This window comes from Hypanus sabinus, chromosome 12, assembly GCF_030144855.1.
Source record: "Hypanus sabinus isolate sHypSab1 chromosome 12, sHypSab1.hap1, whole genome shotgun sequence".
NCBI classification, from domain to species: Eukaryota; Metazoa; Chordata; class Chondrichthyes; order Myliobatiformes; family Dasyatidae; genus Hypanus; species Hypanus sabinus.
In genome coordinates this window covers 107,026,161-107,044,571 of record NC_082717.1, presented here as the reverse complement: position 1 = coordinate 107,044,571, position 18,411 = coordinate 107,026,161, and the positions used below count along the sequence as shown (strand labels likewise).

Genomic DNA, 18,411 nt, shown 5'->3' with positions numbered 1-18,411 from the left:
TGTCCTGCATTGTAATGCTCTGTGATCAGAAACTTTTTTCCTGATATTTACTCCTACCACTTCTTCATTCTTCTGGAACCACTTCCCTTCATTGCTTCTCAGACATATTTTTTTCTGGTTTCTTCCATGAGGACAAAATATTTGTTTAATTCATCTGTCATTTTCTTTTTCTCCCATTGTATTGTCTTCTTTCTTAGTCTTTAAGGGAGCCATATTGATCTTAGCTGATGATTTCCTTTTTACACACCCTTAGAAACATTTATAGACTATAGCCTAATTCAGAGTACCTCTGGCTATACAGTGATTTGGGACATACTGCTGTTATGAAACTGTCATATAAAGCAAGTTGTTAATAATCTAAATGTTTGAATTCAGGAATTTATGGGCTTAGAGTAGAAAGTTTAAAGATGATCTTTGTTTGCTACGTGTATATAGAAACACGCGGTGAAATCTGAAGTTTGTGTCAACAACCAACACAACCTGGGGATGTGCTGGGGGCAGCTGCCAAATGTCATCACACTTCCTGTGCCAACGTAGCGTGCCCACAACACGCTAACATGTTTGGGATGAGGGAGGAAACCCGAGCACCCTGAGGAAAGCCACATAGTCACAGCGAGGATGTGCAAACTCCTTACGGACAGCGAGGGAATTGACCCCGTGTCACTGGCGCTGTAATAGTGTTACATTAACTGTTACGCTACCCTTTGCCATGGCACTCACTTTGGCACTTTATGAGGAACAAAGTTGACTGGTCTTGCTTGCTTGTTTGTTGGTGAAATATCATGCTACATTGACACCAGAAATGTAGTGATACTTACTGGTTGCCCCCTGCACTGTCTATGTCTTATGGTCTAGTCCCCTGATTGTGTAGGTTGTTGATGCAAAACCACACATTTAGAGTTGTTGAATCATAGAAAAGTACAGCAGAGAAACAGGCCCTTTGGCCCATCTAGTCCATGCTGAACCATTAAAACTGCCTTCTTCCACCTACCTGCACCAGACCATAGCCCTCCATACCCCTACTATCCATGTACCTATCTAAACTTTTCTTGAACATTGAAATCGAACTTGCACACATCACATAGCTGGCAGCTCATTCCACTTTGTCAGTGAAGAAGTTTCTCCTCGTGTTCCCCTTAAACTTTTCACCTTTCACCTTTAACCCATGACACCTAGTCAGTGGAAAAAGCCGGCTTGCTCTATGCTGCATTTGACAATATGTTTTGATCCAGATGGGACAAAAAAGAAAAATAATCTTGGATCTCGAATCTGATGGTGACCAACCTCCATTGCCCAGAGTGGAGCCCTTGTGAAGACATATGAGGAAATAGTTCCCAGGCAGTTTTGTGCCTCTTGAGGTGATTCCCAGTAAGGAGTGGGAAAAGAATCATGCAGTGGGTGTATTTCATTTTACTGACCAGTTCTGAGTACTTCAGCAACAGGATTTCTTGCCTCTCCTCAGGTGAGCTTATCTTGTTCAGAGTCTGCATCAAAGTCGCAACCTCCTTCCCTATATATAAAGACACAAAGTTAAAATCAAAATGTTGTTCACCCTCAGTGAGGTGACGATGTGGAACTAGCAACAGGTGATTTATAAACACAGGAGATTCTGCAGATGCTGGAAATCCAGAGCAACACCCACAGAATGCTGAAGGAACTCAGTCAGCATCCCTGGTGAGAAATAAACAGACGTTTCGACCAAGGAGCTAATTATTGACTTCAGAGGCAGGAAAGCAGAGGTCCATGAGCCAATCCTCATTGAGGATCAGAGGTGGAGAGCATCAGCAACTTTAAATTCCTCACTGTTATCGTTTTGGAGAACCAATGCTGGGTCCAGCATGTGAGTGCATTATGAAGAAAGCATGACAGCACCCCGACTTTCTTAGATCCTTGCGTAGATTCGGCATGACATCTAAAACTTTGACAAAGAGCGTGATGGAGAGTATATTGACTGATTGCATCACAGCCTGGTATGGAAACACTGCTGCTTTAAATCGAAGAGCCTTCAAGACAGTGGATATGGCCGAGTCTGTCACAGGAAAAGCTCTCTCCACTACTGAGTACATCTAACAAAGCATTTTTGCGAGAAAGTGGCATCCATCATCAGGGATCCCCACCATCCAGGTCGTGCTCTCTTCTCACTGTGCCACCAGGGAGAAGATACAGGAGCCTCAGGTTCCACACCACCAGGTTCAGGAACAGTTATTACCACTCAACCATCAGGCTCAAATGGGATAACTTCACTCAACTTCACTTGCTTCATCATTGAATTGTTCCCACAACCAGTTGGCTCACTTTCAAGGACTCTTCATCACATATTCTTGATGCTTATTGCTTATTTATTATTATTATTTTTTTTCTTTTTGGATTTGCTCAGTTTGTTGCCTTTTGCACACTGGTTAAATACCCAAGTTGGTGCAGAGTTTCATTGATCCTCTTATGGTTATTATTCTATAGATTTATTGCGTATGCCCACAAGAAAATGAATCTCAGGGTTGTAATTGGTGACATATATTTACTTTGATAATGAATTTATTTTGAACAGTTTGCAAGCAAGCTTTTCACACTGTCTTACTACATGGGAAAATACTAGGCCAATTCTAATTCAACTAACCAGTCAGAATGTGAAAAATCTCTGTCAGATCAGATCATTACACAGGAGGATGGAAGGAGATACAGGAGCCTCAGAACTCACACTTCCAGGTTCAGGAACAGTTATTAACCCTCAACCAAAGGAGATAACGTCATTTGACTCACTTCATCTCATATTCTTGACATTTATTACTTATTTATTATTATTGTTTTTTTTCTTCTTTACTTTTTGTATTTACACTGTCTTTTTTGCACATTGGTTGTTTGTCTGCCCTGTTGGGTGTGGTCTTTCCTTGATTCTGTTGTGTTTCTTGTGAATGCCTGCAAGAAGATGTATTTATGAGCTGTATATGGAGACATATATCTACTTTGAAAATAAATTTGCTTTGAACCCTTCATCAGGCCTGGAGAGGAAGTGGGGAAGAAACCAGAATAAGAAGGAAGGGAGGAGTACAAACTGGCAGATAGGTGAGACTAGATGAGGGGAAAGTGAGTGGATGGGAGGGGGGATGATGTGAGAAACTGGGAGGTGATAGGTGGAAGAGGTAAAGGGTTGAATCTGATAGGACATGAGAAAAGGCCATGGGTGAAAGGGAAAGAAGAGGGGCACCAGGGAGAGGTGATGGAAAGAGAAGGGACAAGTGGGGAACTAGAATGCGGAAATGAATAAAAAGAGAATGGGTATATGGTAGAAGCTCCCTTCCTCCTCTTTGCCATTAAGTTTCTGGATGTCACAGAAACTGGTGAAGTACAATTGGTAATTTGTAGTTAGTTTGTTAACATGATATGTACCAAGGTACAGTGAAAAGCTAATATTTGTGTGCCATCCAGGCATATTGTTCCATTCAAGAGTACATTGAGACAGTAAAGAGAGACCCTTCCTCAGTCTTGGCTCGGAACATCTGCTTCTTCCTCTCTCTCGAGGAGCAGTCTGACCTGCTGAGTTCCTCCACCATTTTGTGTGTGTTACTCTGGATTTCCAGCATCTGCAGCATCTCTTGTGTATATAAAGAGAATACAGAGTTACAATGACAGAGAAAGTGCAGTACTGGCAGACAAGTAATGTTCAAAGGCCATAACGAGGTAGACTGGAAGAACAAATGATCATCTTAATTGTACAAAAGGTCCATTCAAGAGTATGACGACAGGGGATAAATGTACTTGAGTCTACAAGTCTAGTGGGATTCCTCCCACATTCCAAAGACATCCTGGTAGTCAAGGTAAGTTACACCCTGATAAGTGTCAAGAGTAGTGGTTGGACGTATGGGAAAGGATAGGGTACAGGACTACTGAGACCTGAAATGAAAGGGTTAATGTATGAGGACTGTCTGATGGCTCTGGGCCTGTACTCACTGGAGTTTAGAAGAATGAGGGAGGGGCTTCATTGAAGCCTACTGAATATTGGAAGACCTATGCTGTGTATTTAATATTTCAGTAATATTTGAGTAATAGTATAAGAATATTATTTGATTAAGCATGCTTTGTTGTTCATAGAATTCATATATGTAAAACTACATGAATGGCATATGTCATCACACTACTCTGTGAAATTTGCTTAAAGTAATCATGAAGTTAGACTCATATGTCAGATTCCCATGTCTTCCTTTGAATTAGTTTAATGTTTCGAAGTTACAAAACATAACATTGTTGACAAGGTATTTTTAAAATGTTCCCAAGGTTGTTACCAAGCTATTGAAGCGCTGTGAGATGTTTGAATTAAAAAAAAAATGCAGGTAAAAAAATACAATCCAGCATGTGCAGAGACTGTTGAGTTAAACAAAAACAGCTCAGCATATGTCACTTGGAAGGAAAGACATGATTGAGATTTTTGACAAAGTCCAGAAAATGCTAGAATTCACTGGTTCATGAAGAGTGAGTATCAGGAGAAAAAGGAGGGAAATGTCTGGCCACATCAGAAAAATTGACAAGTTTGATTACACAAAAGATATGTGTATTGGACAAATTGAACCATTTTTAACACAAATGAAATAACCAATGAGAAACAATTACCAATCTCGCATTGGATTGCCCCTCATTCTTCTGAGTTCCAGTGAGTAGAGGCCCAGAGCCATCGAATGCTCCTTATACGACGAGCCTTTCAATCCCAGAATAATTTCATGAACCTCCTTTGAATCCTGTCCAATTTTTTTTTGAAATCTTTTTTTATTGTGTTTTTAAGTGATTACAGAGTAAAGTATGGAAAAAAAATGTATATAACCCTTCCCCCCTCCCCTTAACCCCTCCCCCTAACTTCTCTATAGAAAATAAAAGAGAAAGAAAGAAAAAAAAAGAAAGAGTGCCTGGATATCGGGAGATCCTCACATGCTCCATGGAGTTCGTAATAACTTTAGTATATATATTTATTTCTTTCCCCAAATAACCAATTATTTCATCTTCAGAGCACCTATATATTTAGTCCTGTCTTTTGTAAATAAGGGCACCAAATTTTCAGAAATGTTTCATATTTATCTCTTAAATTATAAGTAATGTTTTCTAATGGAATATAGCCATAAATTTCTTTCTTCCAACAATCTATACTTAAATATGTATCCAATTTCCAAGTAACTGCAATAGCCTTTTTGGCTACTGCCAGTGCAATTTTTATGAATTCTTTCTGATATTTATTTAGTTTGAGTTTTGGTTTTATCCCTTCAATATCACCTAGTAAGAGTAATATTGGATTATGAGGAAGTTGTGTTCCTGTAATTTGTTCCAGTAAAAGTCTTAAATTTGTCCAAAAAGGTTGAATTTTAGAACAAGACCATATAGAATGTAAAAAAGTATCAGTTTCTTGGTTACATCGGAAACACCGATCAGATAAATTTGGCTTTAATTAATTTATTTTTTTGTGGTGTAATATATAATTGATGTAGAAAATTATATTGCACTAATCTTAACTGAACATTTATTGTATTTGTCATACTATCAAGACATATTCTTGACCAATTGTTTCAATTTTAATATTCAAATCACTTTCCCATTTTTGTCTTGACTTATGGACTCCTTGTTTAATTGCCTGTTTTTGAATCAAATTATACATACAAGATATAAATTTTTTAATCTTTCCTTTTTGAATTAAAATTTCTATTTCATTAGATTTCGGCAATAACATTGTTTGACCTAATTTTTCTCTTAAATAAGCCCTTAGTTGAAAGTAACAAAAAAAAGTGTTATTTGGTACTTTATATTTATTCTTTAATTGATCAAATGACATTAATATACCTCCTTCAAAACACTCCTATATATCTAATCCCTTTTTGAAACCAATTATATAAAAGTTGATTGTCCATTGTAAAAGGAATAAGTCTATTTTGAATTAAAGATCTCTTTGCTAATAAAGATTTTTTGTCTCATCATCAACATTTATCTTATTCCATAAGTCAATCAAATGTTTTAATATAGGAGATTCTTCCTTTTCCCATATCCATTTAGATTCCCATTTATATATAAAATCTTCTGGTACGTTTTCTCCTATTTTATCTAATTCTATTCTAATCCATGCCGGTTTATCTTTCTCGAAAAAAGATGCAATAAATCTAAGTTGATTTGCTTTAAAATAATTCTTAAAATTTGGAAGTTGTAATCCTCCTAGATCAAATTTCCATGTCAATTTTTACAATGATATTCTTGACATCTTACCTTTCCAGAGAAACTTCCTCACATATTTGTTTAACTCTTGAAAAAACTTCTGGGGTAATTGTATTGGTAATGATTGAAATAAATATTGTAGTCGAGGGAATATATTCATTTTTATAGTATTTACTCTACCTACTAATGTTATTGTTAATGCCATCCATTTATCAAGATCTTCCTGAATTTTTTTCAAAAGTGGTAAATAATTTAATTTGTATAAGTTTTTTATGTCATTATCAACTCTTATACCTAAATATTTTATACCATTTGCTGGCCATCTAAATTGAGTTATTAATCGACATTGACTATAGTCTCCATTAGTAAGAGGTAAAATTTCGCTTTTATCCCAATTTATTTTATAACCTGATATTTTCCCATATTCTTCTAATCTATAAGATAATTTGCATAATGAATGTAATGGATCTGTTAAATAAAGTAGAACATCATCAGCAAATAAGTTAATCTTGTATTCTTCCTGATTAACTCTGAAACCCTTAATATCTGGATCCATTCTAATTAATTCAGCTAATGGCTCTATTGCCAACACAAACAAAGCAGGTGATAATGGACAACCTTGCCTAGTTGATCTTGTTAACTGAAATGATGTTGAAATTTGACCATTTGTCACTACTTTAGCTTTGGGATTAGTATTTAAGGTTTTAATCCATTTTATAAATGATGTTCCTAATCCATATTTTTCCAATACCTTAAATAAAAAATCCCATTCCAATCTATCAAATGCTTTTTCTGCATCTAAAGCAACTGCCACACTTGTTTCCTCCCTCTTTTGCGCTAAATGGATGATACTAAATAACCGGGTTACATTATCTGCCGATTGTCTATTTTTAATAAATCCTGTTTGATCCATATGCACTAATTTTGGTAAGCATTTAGATAATCTATTAGATAAGATTTTTGCTATTATTTTATAATCAGTGTTTAATAAAGAAATAGGTCTATATGATGTTGGTTTTAAAAGGTCTCCATCTTTTTTTGGCAATACTATTAAAATAGCTGTTGAAAAAGATTCTGGAAGTTTATGCGTTCTTTCCGCTTGATGTATTAACTCCATAAAAGGAGGAATTATTAAATCTTTAAACTTTTTATAAAATTCAGGTGGAAAACCATCTTCTCCTGGAGATTTATTACTTTGAAGTGATCCCAGAGCTTCTTCAACCTTCTTCAATGTAAAAGGCATACCTAATCCCTTCTGTTCTTTCGTATTTAATTTTGGAAGAGTTATTTGTGATAAAAATCTTTCTATCTTGATGTCATCATTTTTTGATTCTGATTTATATAACAGAATAAAAATTCTTAAAAGCTTCATTAATTTCTAGAGGCTTATAAGTAATTTTATTTACTTTTGTTCGAATTGCATTTATTGTTTTAGAAGTCTGATCTGTTTTTAACTGCCATGCAAAGACCTTATGTGATCTTTCACCTAGTTCATAATATCTCTGTTTAGTTCTCATAATTGCCTTTTCTGTTTGATATGTCTGGAGTGTATTATATTTTAACTTCTTATTAATAAGTTGTCTTCGTTTTTCTTCTGTCATATTTCATTGAGATTCTTTTTCTAATTTTATAATCTCTTTTTCTAATTGATCTATTTCTATCATATATTCCTTCTTAATTCTAGAAGTATAACTTATTATCTGACCTCTCAAATATGCCTTCATTGCTTCCCACAATATAAATTTATCATCAACTGAATGTGAATTTGTATCTAAAAAGAACTGAATCTACTTTTTCATAAAATCACAAAAATCTTGATGTTTTAGTAGAATTGAATTAAATCTCCATCTATAAATTGATTCCTCTTTATCATTGTCATTATTAAAGGAGAGTGATCAGGCAATATTCTTGCTTTATATTCCACATTTTTCACTCTATCTTGAATATTCGTTGATAATAGGAAAAAATCTATCCTTGAGTACGTTTTATGTCTATTTGAATAAAATGAATAATCTCTTTCTTTTGGATTGATTCTTCTCCATATATCAATCAAATTTAAGTCTTTCATCAACGATAGAGTTAATTTTACTACTTTTGATTTTGTAACAGCCTTTGTTGATCTATCTAAAACTGGATCTAGACAAAAATTAAAATCTCCACTTATTAATATTTTATCATGTGCGTTAGCCAAATTCAAAAAGACCTCCTGTATAAATTTTACATCATTTTCATTTGGTGCATAAATATTCATGAGTCCATAGTTCTGAAAAAATTTGACAATGTATAATTAAATATCTTCCTGCTGAATCAATTAATACATTTTGTATTTTAATTGGTAAATTTTTATTAACCAAAATTGCAACTCCTCTCGCCTTTGAGTTAAATGAAGCTGCAATAACATTTCCAACCCAGTCTCTTTTTAATTTCTGATGTTCTATGTCTGTTAAATGAGTTTCTTGTAAGAAAGCTATATCTATTTTCATTTTTTTTAATATATGTTAAAATTCTTTTTCTTTTTACCGGTCCATTAAGCCCATTAACATTAAAACTTAAAAAATTAAATAAATTAGTCATTGTTTTTAATTATGTTACTCCAATCTATAATAATGCCTAATCTTTCAACTTTCGTGTTATCCTGGGAAATCTTTTTAGAAGTCTCCATGTTGCTATGTGTGTCCCCACCAATCATCCAGGCAAAAGGATAGAAGAAAAATAGAGTATAAAGAAAAAAACAAAATACCCCCCTACTAATGTAGTGAAAGAAAAAAAAACACAACATCACCCCCCTCTGTTGTACGGGTCATGGCAATCGCCATGATTACACACGTGAATCCCGTAGTAACCGATTCAAAGCTCCCCAGCCCCCCCACAACATAAAAAGTATATATATAAAAGAAAAGAAAAAAAATACTATTCTCAATTAGTATTTCTAAAATTTTACTTTTCTCCCTTGTATCATCCTTAAATGTCCATCAGTTCCATTCGCTATCTCTGTCTTCGTCTTTAACCATTACATTTAGAAGTCTCTACGTTTAATTAGCGAATAGATGGAAGTTTTTGTGCGAACACCTCCGCATCTCGATAATCGGAAAAAATCTTTTTCCCTCCTCCAAAAAAATTATCCGTGCTGCTGGGTGACGCATTAAAAATTTATAACCTTTTTCCCATAAGACTTTTTCAGCTGAATTAAATTCTTTCTTTCTCTTCAAAAGGTTATAACTTATATCAGGATAAAAAAGAACTGGTTTCTCTGCTATCATCAATGGACCATTTCTTCTTTTGGCACCTTGGGCAGCCGCCCTCAAAATCTTTTCTTTATCTTGGTATCTTAAACATCTTATCAAAATTGATCGCGGATTTTGATCATCTTGAGATCTTGGCCTTAAGGCTCTGTGCACCTTTTCAATCTCAATTGAAGTTTCTTCTCCCATTTCCAATTTTTCAGGGATCCATTTTTGAAAAAAATTTATTGGGTCTTCTCCTTCGGTACCTTCTTTAAGTCCAACAATTTTAATATTATTGAGTCTACTAAAATTTTCAAGCTTATCAATTTTTTCCACGAGTTGTTTTCTTTCTGATGTCCAGGCATTATTATCATCTTCCATTTTCTTCATTCTTCCACCCATACCTTCCATTTTAATTTCCAAATCTGTAATTTTCTTTTCCATTTTTTCCCGTTTCTTTGTCATTTTATCAAACATAGTCTCCATATTTATCATTTTTTCTTTAATTACTTTTTGGTTACTTTTACTCACTTTTAATGCATTTAATTTTTCTAATTTATGCATTATTTGCCTCAAAGTCTTTTTTATATTTTCAGAGGAACTTTCATCTCTATCTTAGTCTGATTTTTCCAGAGAATCTGACTCTCTCTCAGATTCACTTTCACTTTCGGTTTCAGTCGCAGCTGAGATTTGTAGTTCTGGTTGCTCTCGTTTGCACATGCTCGTTCCTTTACGTTTGCGCAATTCTCGTTGATCTTTTCCTTTAGAAATGGCCCATGCTGCCGCAGTTTCCTGTTCTGTTTCGCCGGTGATGTATTGTACCTGAGTCCGCAGTTCTTCGGTAGAAGTAGGCCTTGATTCTGTTCCAACTTGAGCGGTCTTCGCGGTAGTAGTTTTCTTCATCCTCTGCTTATGAGGCATAGCTTAAAACAATCTGGAGTAGTTTATAAGTAACCTTAAGAAAGTATTGACTAACTTTTCTTCACTTAAACATTAATTTATTGATTTTTTTACGGGAGGGCTGGGTTCCAGCGTCTCGATCCTACGTCGTCAAGTGACGTCCCCCTCCTGTCTAATGTTGGCACATCCTTTCTCAGTTAAGGGCCCAAAACTGCTCACAATACTAAAAAGTCTCACAAGTGCTTTTTAAAGCCTCAGCATTACATCATTACTTTTATATTCTAGTCATCTCAAAATGAATGCTAACTTTGCACTTGTCTTCCTCACCACTGACTCAACCTGCAAATTAATCTTTAGGGAATCCTACATGAGGACTCCCAAATCCCTTTGCCCCTTAGATGCTTTGCATTTTCTCAATATTTGGCAAATAGTCCATGCTTTTATTTCTTCTTCCAAAGTGCATGACCATACACTTCCCTGACACTGTATTCCAGCTGCCACCTCTCTGCCCATTCTCCTAATCTGTCTGGAAGAGAGTTCAAGGAGCTTCAGGAAAGTTGAAAGTATTCGACCTTTGTGAACATAAAGAACCAGAACCTCCTCTGTGTGCATTAAGGTTATTTCATGAACTTCAAGTGGGAAACAAAAAGCTGGTCACAAAAGTAGATGCAAAGACCAAAGCCCGGCTGGATGAATGGAAGACCAAAGAGAAAGGAGTCAGTGGAGATCTGAAAACAGGATTTGTCAGATGACGTGGTGGATGAGGAAACCAAGAGGAGATCAGATCATAAAGTATTGGAGTATAAAGTTGCATTGTTTGCTGTGTAACCAAAACTATGTAGTCGGCTTTGTATTTGCTATTTGCTATATATGTATCCAATTTAGTAGGAGAATGAAATCTCTGTATTGTCTCTGTACTATTGAACACATCAATGCCTTGAGAATGTAGCTAACTTATACTTACTATGTATCCAACTTATCAGCCGGAATGAAATTTCTGTATTGTCTCTGTACTATTGAACACATCAGTAATTTAAGAACGTAGCCAAATAAGAAGATAATGGTGTGTTAATGAGAGGCTAGCTAAGAGATAACTGTGGCCAGGGATGAGGTAACATGTGGCCCAAAAAGTAGATTAGAACATGATTAAGTTAATGGGTAGAAACAATAGTTGAAGTCCGGAGCTGATGTACTGGTGATACGCAACTGTAGACTGATTGGATATGCTAATGCAACTAAACCAGGAGATTGCTATAAAAAATGCTATGTCCAAGGATCGGTGGGCAATCAGTGACTAGCTCAATGACTGTCTCAGCTTTGATCTGCAAATTAAAGTTTAACCCTTCTTGAAGAGTCTCCTGGTCGTTTGTGGGGCACAAGAAACCACGACAAAAATTGGCATAGCCGGCAGGATCGGAAAGAGACCCACAGAAAGGAAACGGCAGATTGGGGACGCTTCCCAGTCCTCTAGGGAACCCCACAGGGCTAACAGAATTAAGGGTGCATCCAAACAAAAGGTAAGCGCCTTTTGCGACAATTTGGACTAAGAATTCTGTTGGTTTTGGGGAGGTCTTGGAGTCTCAGAAGTGTGGAACCACTGCCGAAGGGTCTCTCCGGTCCAAAGAATCTGGCAGAATTGGGGGTTAACAGAGGAGGCTCAGAGGATTGATCAAGAACACTGCAGTGAGGGTAAGTACAAATAAGTTAATAAGAAGTTAAATGAAGAAATATTCCACGTGGTGTTCCAGTGAACCTTCCCAAGATTGAGATGCACAAACTCGACAAAGTAAAAGGAAGCAGAGAAAAGGTGGCTACCACTTCCTGCTGTCTCAAAGTCAACTTCAGAGGAGGCCCCAGAGGCTAAGATTGTTCTTGCAGCCACGTCTCACTTTGTCAGCAAAGACACTATCCCACAAGAGTAAGAAATCCACCACAGCAATTAAATCTTCAGGCCTGAATGGGACAATTTAAAATGTACAATGCTGTGGATATCTATATTGTAGGTGTACTATATGGTATACTGTGTATAGAGCTGAGGTGCATTCTCTATTGAGCTGGAATTTATAGGGAAGAGTGTTGTGTATTTAATATTTCAGTAATGTTTGAGTAATGTTATAACTTGACTAAGCATAATGCTAAAAATGTTTATATACTTCATTATGACTTAGATGTATAAATACATGAATTGTATAAGTAATGCTACCATATGATATGAGAGTGCCCTACTTGAAGTAAACATGAAGTTAGACTCACAGTTTGGACTCCCTGGTTTCCTTTGAATTAGTTTAATATTTTGATGTTACAAAACAAAACAGCCTGGACTGAATGGACTGAATGTTTCCTATAGTGGGGGAGTCTGGGACCAGAGGGCGCAGCCTCAGAATAGAGGAATGCCCCTTTAAGACAGAGATGAGGAAGAATTTCTTCAGCCAGGGAGTAGCAAATCTGTGCGACTCATCACCACAGAGGGCTGTGGAGCCCTAGTCACAGGGTATTTTTGATAGGTTCTTGATGAGTCAGGGCAGAGCAGGCAGGAGAATGAGATTGAGAGACAAAATAAATCAGTCTTGATGAAATGGCAGAGCAAACTCAATGGGCCAAATGGCCTATTTCTGTTGCTACGTCTTATGATCTTGCATGGCAAATGGGAATGGGTTGGATAAAATTTCTCTGCTGGGGGCTAGCATGTACCCGATGGGCTGGTTGGCGTCGAAGTACACACAGTTCTCATTATCCACTGATGTGATATCTACTAGTGCTGGCCCCAGCCCCCACCTCCAGCAGTCCTCAATGTGCATGGACACAGCCTATCATTATCAGTGTGAATATGGTAATCAGCTTCCAGCCCACTTGTGCCAAGTGGCTTCCCACTGTGCACAGTTCTAAAAGAGAGTGATCTTTATGTACGCAGCTGTAGATTGTAATTCAGAAACCATCACTGCTTGTAACTCAAAGTCCTGACTGATTGCATCATGGTCTGGTACGTTAATTCAAGTGCAACTGGAACGCAAGAAGCTGCAGAGAGCAGCCGGCTCTGCCCGATACACCACCATCACATCCCTCCCCACCGTCTACAAGAGGTGCTGCCTCAAGGAGGCAACAGCTGTCATCTAAGAACTCCTGACCATGCCATCTTCTTGCAGCTGTGATCAGGCAGGAGATACAGAAGCCAGATCAGGATGGATGTGGAGACTTTGGAGAGCAGTCAGGATGAAAGGGTATGAGCTATAAAGAGGAGTTGGACCGGGGACGGAAGGCAGTCCCGACAGAGATTTTGGACACTCTGATTGATATTGGAATTAGAATTGGTTTATTATTGTCTCATGTAGTAAGACAGTGAAAAGCTTGTCTTGCAAACTGTTCAAAACTCAAAATAAGTTTACTATCAAAGTACATCTATGTCATCATATGCAACCCTGAGATTCATTTTCTTGCAGGCGTAGTCAATAAACCCAATAACCACAATAGAATCCATGAAGACCGCACCAACACTGAACAACCAGTGTGCAGAAGACAATAAACTGCAAAAAGGAAGTAATAATAATAATTTAAAAAAATACAGAATAAATATTAGAGAACGTCAGATGAAGGGTCATTAGATGTGGGTCCATAGGTTGTGGGAACAGTTCAGTGATGGGGCCAGTGAAGCTGAGTGAAATTATTCCCTCTGGTTCAAGAGCCTGATGGTTGAGGGGTGATAGCTGTTCCTGAATCTGGTGGTGTGGATCCTGAGGCTCCTGTACCTTCTTCCCGATGGCAGCAGCAAGAAGAGAGCATGGCCTGGGTGGTGGGGGTCTCTGCTGATGGATTCTTAAGACAACACTCCATATGGGTGTGATCAACGGTGGGGGGAGCCCCTGTGCTGGACCGGGCCGAACGTACTACTTTTTGTAGGATTTTCAGTTCAAGGGCATTGGTGTTTGCATACCAAACTATATACTCCAATCAAACTATGCTCAAACCAATCAAACCAATCAATATACTCTCCACCACACAGCTTTAGAAGTTTGTTGAAGTTTTAGATGCCATGCCAAATCTTTTCAAACTCCTGAGGAAGCAGAGGCAGTACCATGCTTACTTTGTAATGCAACTTACCTGCTGGGCCCAGGACAGGTCCTCTAAAATGATAACACTGAGGAATTTAAAGTTTCTAACCCTCTCTACCTCTGATCCCTCAAAGAAGACTGGCTCATAGACCTCTGGTTTCCTCCTCCTGAAGTCAATAATCAGCTCCTTGGTTTTGCTGACGTTGAGTGAGAGGTTGTTGTTGTGGCACCACTCAACAACATTTTAAATCTTCTTCCTATTTGCTAATTTTACTGACGAGATTCTTAGTAACATTGACATTTCTTATATTGTCTGTAGCAAGTCCTGTTCACTATTAACTCTCCCAGATCCCACCGCTACCCGTAAGGAGTTTGTACATTCTCCTCATGATCACGTGAGCTACCTCTGGGTGCTTAGGTTTCCTCCCACTGTCCATAGACGTACCAACTGGTAGATTCATTGGTCATTGTAAATTTCCCTGTGATTAGTCTAGGATTAAATTGGGGGATTGTTGGGCAGCGTGGCTCAGAGGGGAAAATGCTGGCACTTGGAAAATGCGTTTCCATGGAGACTCAAGTTACTGCAGACGCAACATACAATCTGCTGGAGGAACTCAATGTGTCAAGCAGTGTCGGCGTTTTGGGTTGAAACCCTGCCTCAGGATTGTCTGGATCTTTGCTGCTTCTTTCTCCGATTCCAAAACCATAGACGTTCCCATTTTATTGAAAGGGTAGTGGAAGCTGACCCAAAGGTGGCTTACACCAAGGAATTCGATAAATATGTGGAATTTGATAAATCCAGTGCAGAAGTCCACTTTGGGGACTTCAGTTCAGGTAAACATTTCACCATTTCCCCAAAAAATGTTAGCTCAGTAGTGGGAAAATAATCAAATAGTTTTGAACCCTGATGTATTTCATTGGTAAATGACTGAGTTATATTTTACAAATAAGAAAGTCACACTTAATTAAACATCATCAAGTGACACTTGTGTGCAGTGCTGATAGTCCCACTGTTGGATGGATGTGAGACTTTAGAGAGGATGCAGAACAGGGCTACTAGGACGCTGTGTGGATTAGATGGTATGAGCTATAAGCAGAGGCTAGACAAACTTTGGGTTTCCCGCCCAGAGGCTGAAGTGAGATTTTTAACACTCTGATTGGTATTGGAATTAGAATTGGTTTATTATTGTCTCAAGTAGTAAGACACAATGAAAAGTTTGTCTTGCATATTGTTCAAAATAAATTTGTTACCAAAGTACATATATGTCACCATATGTAACCCTGACATTCATTTTCTTGTGAGTATGCTCTATAAATCCATAATTGTCGTAAGGGGACATGGAATGGACCCAAGCGCAGGACGCAGGCACTGAGGTCCTAGGGGCAGGACGGGAACAACTAAATGAGAGACAAGACATGGAGACCGTGGTGTGCGTGAGGGACGTGACGTTCAAGGTGATGCTGGGGTTCCGAGAGAGTCTTAGAGTTCAGGCAGGCAGGAGGATCCAAGAGTTCAGGGAGGGTCTAGGAGTTCACTGGCCTGGCCACATAACTCCTAGGCAGGGCCCAGACCTCCCAGGCAGGAATATGGGGGGGGCCTGAGCAGGTTGTAGGGCACAACCCATCAGCAGTGAGGGATGGAAAGGGGCAGAGTCCCCCACAAGGCAACTGCAGTCCAGCCAGGCTTGCCCAACAGAAGCAAGGGATAGGAAGGGAACGAGGTCCAGGGTGACTGTCAGACTTATTCAAAGACCTCATCTTTAACCATGAGACCTCCAAGCCAGGGCAATCGGCAACACACCTCCCCCAGTCAGTCCGTCCCAGAGCCCCCTATATACACCGCCAGCCAATGGGCATCAGGAGCGCCTTCTTGAGCCCCAACAAGCCACGATGATCCACAGGTGTGACTAATTGGGCTCAAGGGAGAAAGGAGGGACGGCTACAAGACCCGGAGTCCGGAGTCTGTGGACCGGATCAAGGCCCAGAATGCGGGCTCCAGACCGGACCATAACAATAATAGAATAATAACCATAATAGGATCAATGAAAGACCACACCAACTTGGGCATTTAATCAGTGTGCAAAAGACAACAAACTGTGCAAGTACAAAGATAAATAATACAGTCGGCCCTCCGTATCCACAGGGGTTTGGTTCCGGGACCCCCCCCACGGATACCAAGTTCCGCAGATTCTCACGTCTCGTATGCAAGATAGCGTAGTATTTGCAAATAACCTACGCACATCCTCCCGTGTACTTTAAATCATCTCTAAATTACTTATAATACCTAATACAATGTAAATGTTATGCAAATAGTTGTTATACTGTATTGTTTAGGGAATAATGACAAAATAAGAAAGTCTGTACATGTTCGGTGCAGGCGCAATCATCGTAGCTCTTCTGGGAACCAATGATGCCGATTCTCCCGTGATCTTTACGTTCTTGAGGCTGTAGCGCTTTACATAGCCAGCCAGCCATCCCTTACTAGCCTTAAACTCCTTCCTGTCACTCACAACACAAGTTGTGAATGAATGAGACGCGAGGTGAACAATGCTCAAACAATGAGTAATACATTTAATCACCTCTAGATTACAGTACTTATAATACTTAATACAATGGAAATGCTATGTAAATAGTTGTTACACTGTATTGTAATGCTCAAACAACGAGTGCTAGAGAGAGAACTTCTGGGATCTTTTTTTGATCCCGATCCGCGGTTGGTTGAATCTGCGGATACGGAGGACCGATTGTAATAATAATAATGATAATTATATATATATATAAAAGCAATAAATATCAAGAACAAGAGGTGAAAAGTGCTTGAAAATGAGTCCATAGGTTGTGGGAGCGGTTCAAAGATGGGGCAAGTGAAGTTGAGTGTCTGGTTCAACAGCCAGAAGACTGAGGGGTGATAACTGCTCCTGAACCTGGTGGTGTGAGTCCTGAGGCTCCTGTGCCTTCTTCCTGTGTAATGATCTGATCATTACCCAGTGCGTTGAGGTAGCAAAAGGTAAAAACATTAACAGAAGGCAGAATGAAGTGTTACAGCTACAGATAAAGTGCAGTACAGGTAAGCAATAAGGTGTAAAGTCACAATGAGGTAGAACGTAAGGTCAAGAGCCCATCGTATTGTACAAGAGGTCAATTTAAGCGTCTGATATCAGTGGGATAGAAGCTGCCCTTGAGCCTGGTGGTACGAGCTTTCAGGCTTTTGTATCTTCTGCCCGATGGGAGAGGGGAGAAGACAGAACGTTTATGGAGGGCAGTGTCTTTGATTAGACAGGGTAGACAGTCAGGATCTTTTGCCCAGGATAAAAACGTCAAAAGCACAAGGGGCAATTTTCTTTACACAGAGTGCTTGTTACCTGGGATAATGGTGGAGTCAGGCAGTCTGGTGTAGTTTAAGCAGTTGTAGATAGGCAGGTGAATATGAAGGGATTGGAGGGATATGGATGATACACAGGACAATGACAGTTAGTATAATCTGGCATTAAGGTTGTGGGCCAAATGGCCTGTCTGGTGCTGTACTCTTCTATGTTCTAAATTCTGTCTACTCACCCAGTCCCTTCAGTTTCTTCTTGTCCGGCTTCTGTTCCTTACCCATCTCCTTGTTAGTATCGCCAGTGGCTGTAGGACCTGGCAACTCCTTCTCCCCATCTTCCTGGGTCTCCACTTCTTCATTGTTTAAAGCCTCACACCCCTCTGCCTCTTCTTCAGCCTCCTTTCCCTTTGAGTTTTCCCCGGAGCCCCTGTAGGTCCTGATGATGTCTTCCAGCTGCTTTTCCAGCTCCTCTCCTATGTCAGCCTCCTCTGGGGGCTCCCTCTCAGGGGGGGTGTCCTCCTTCAGTGTGGGGGGAGCCGATTCCACTGGTGACTGATCTGGGGTGCTGGGGAGTTTCGGGTCTGGGTCGGGCAGTGGTGAGGCCACAGGCTCGTCTGCTACTTGCTTCTCCAGCTCGTGGGTGCTAGGGCCTGATGCTGGGTATTGGCCTGGCTCCTCTCCCCCAGTCCCGTCAGGAGGGACGTGAGTGTCACGGCTGTCCATCTCTGAATGGCCTGCCTGA

The 18,411-nt window shown here is 39.1% G+C and overlaps 1 protein-coding gene across 1 annotated transcript in view; it reads right to left on the bottom strand.

The window, feature by feature from the left end:
• The window catches only part of LOC132402422 (beta-taxilin-like), a 71,375-nt gene that overhangs the window by 29,310 nt on the left and 23,654 nt on the right, over positions 1-18,411 (bottom strand). Inside the window, exons 2-3 of the mRNA XM_059985279.1 lie at positions 17,906-18,407; positions 1,419-1,510 (exon numbers count right to left, since the gene is read on the bottom strand). Coding sequence (XP_059841262.1) covers positions 1,419-1,510; positions 17,906-18,407 — 594 coding nt within the window. The remainder of the gene's footprint in view (positions 1-1,418; positions 1,511-17,905; positions 18,408-18,411) is intronic.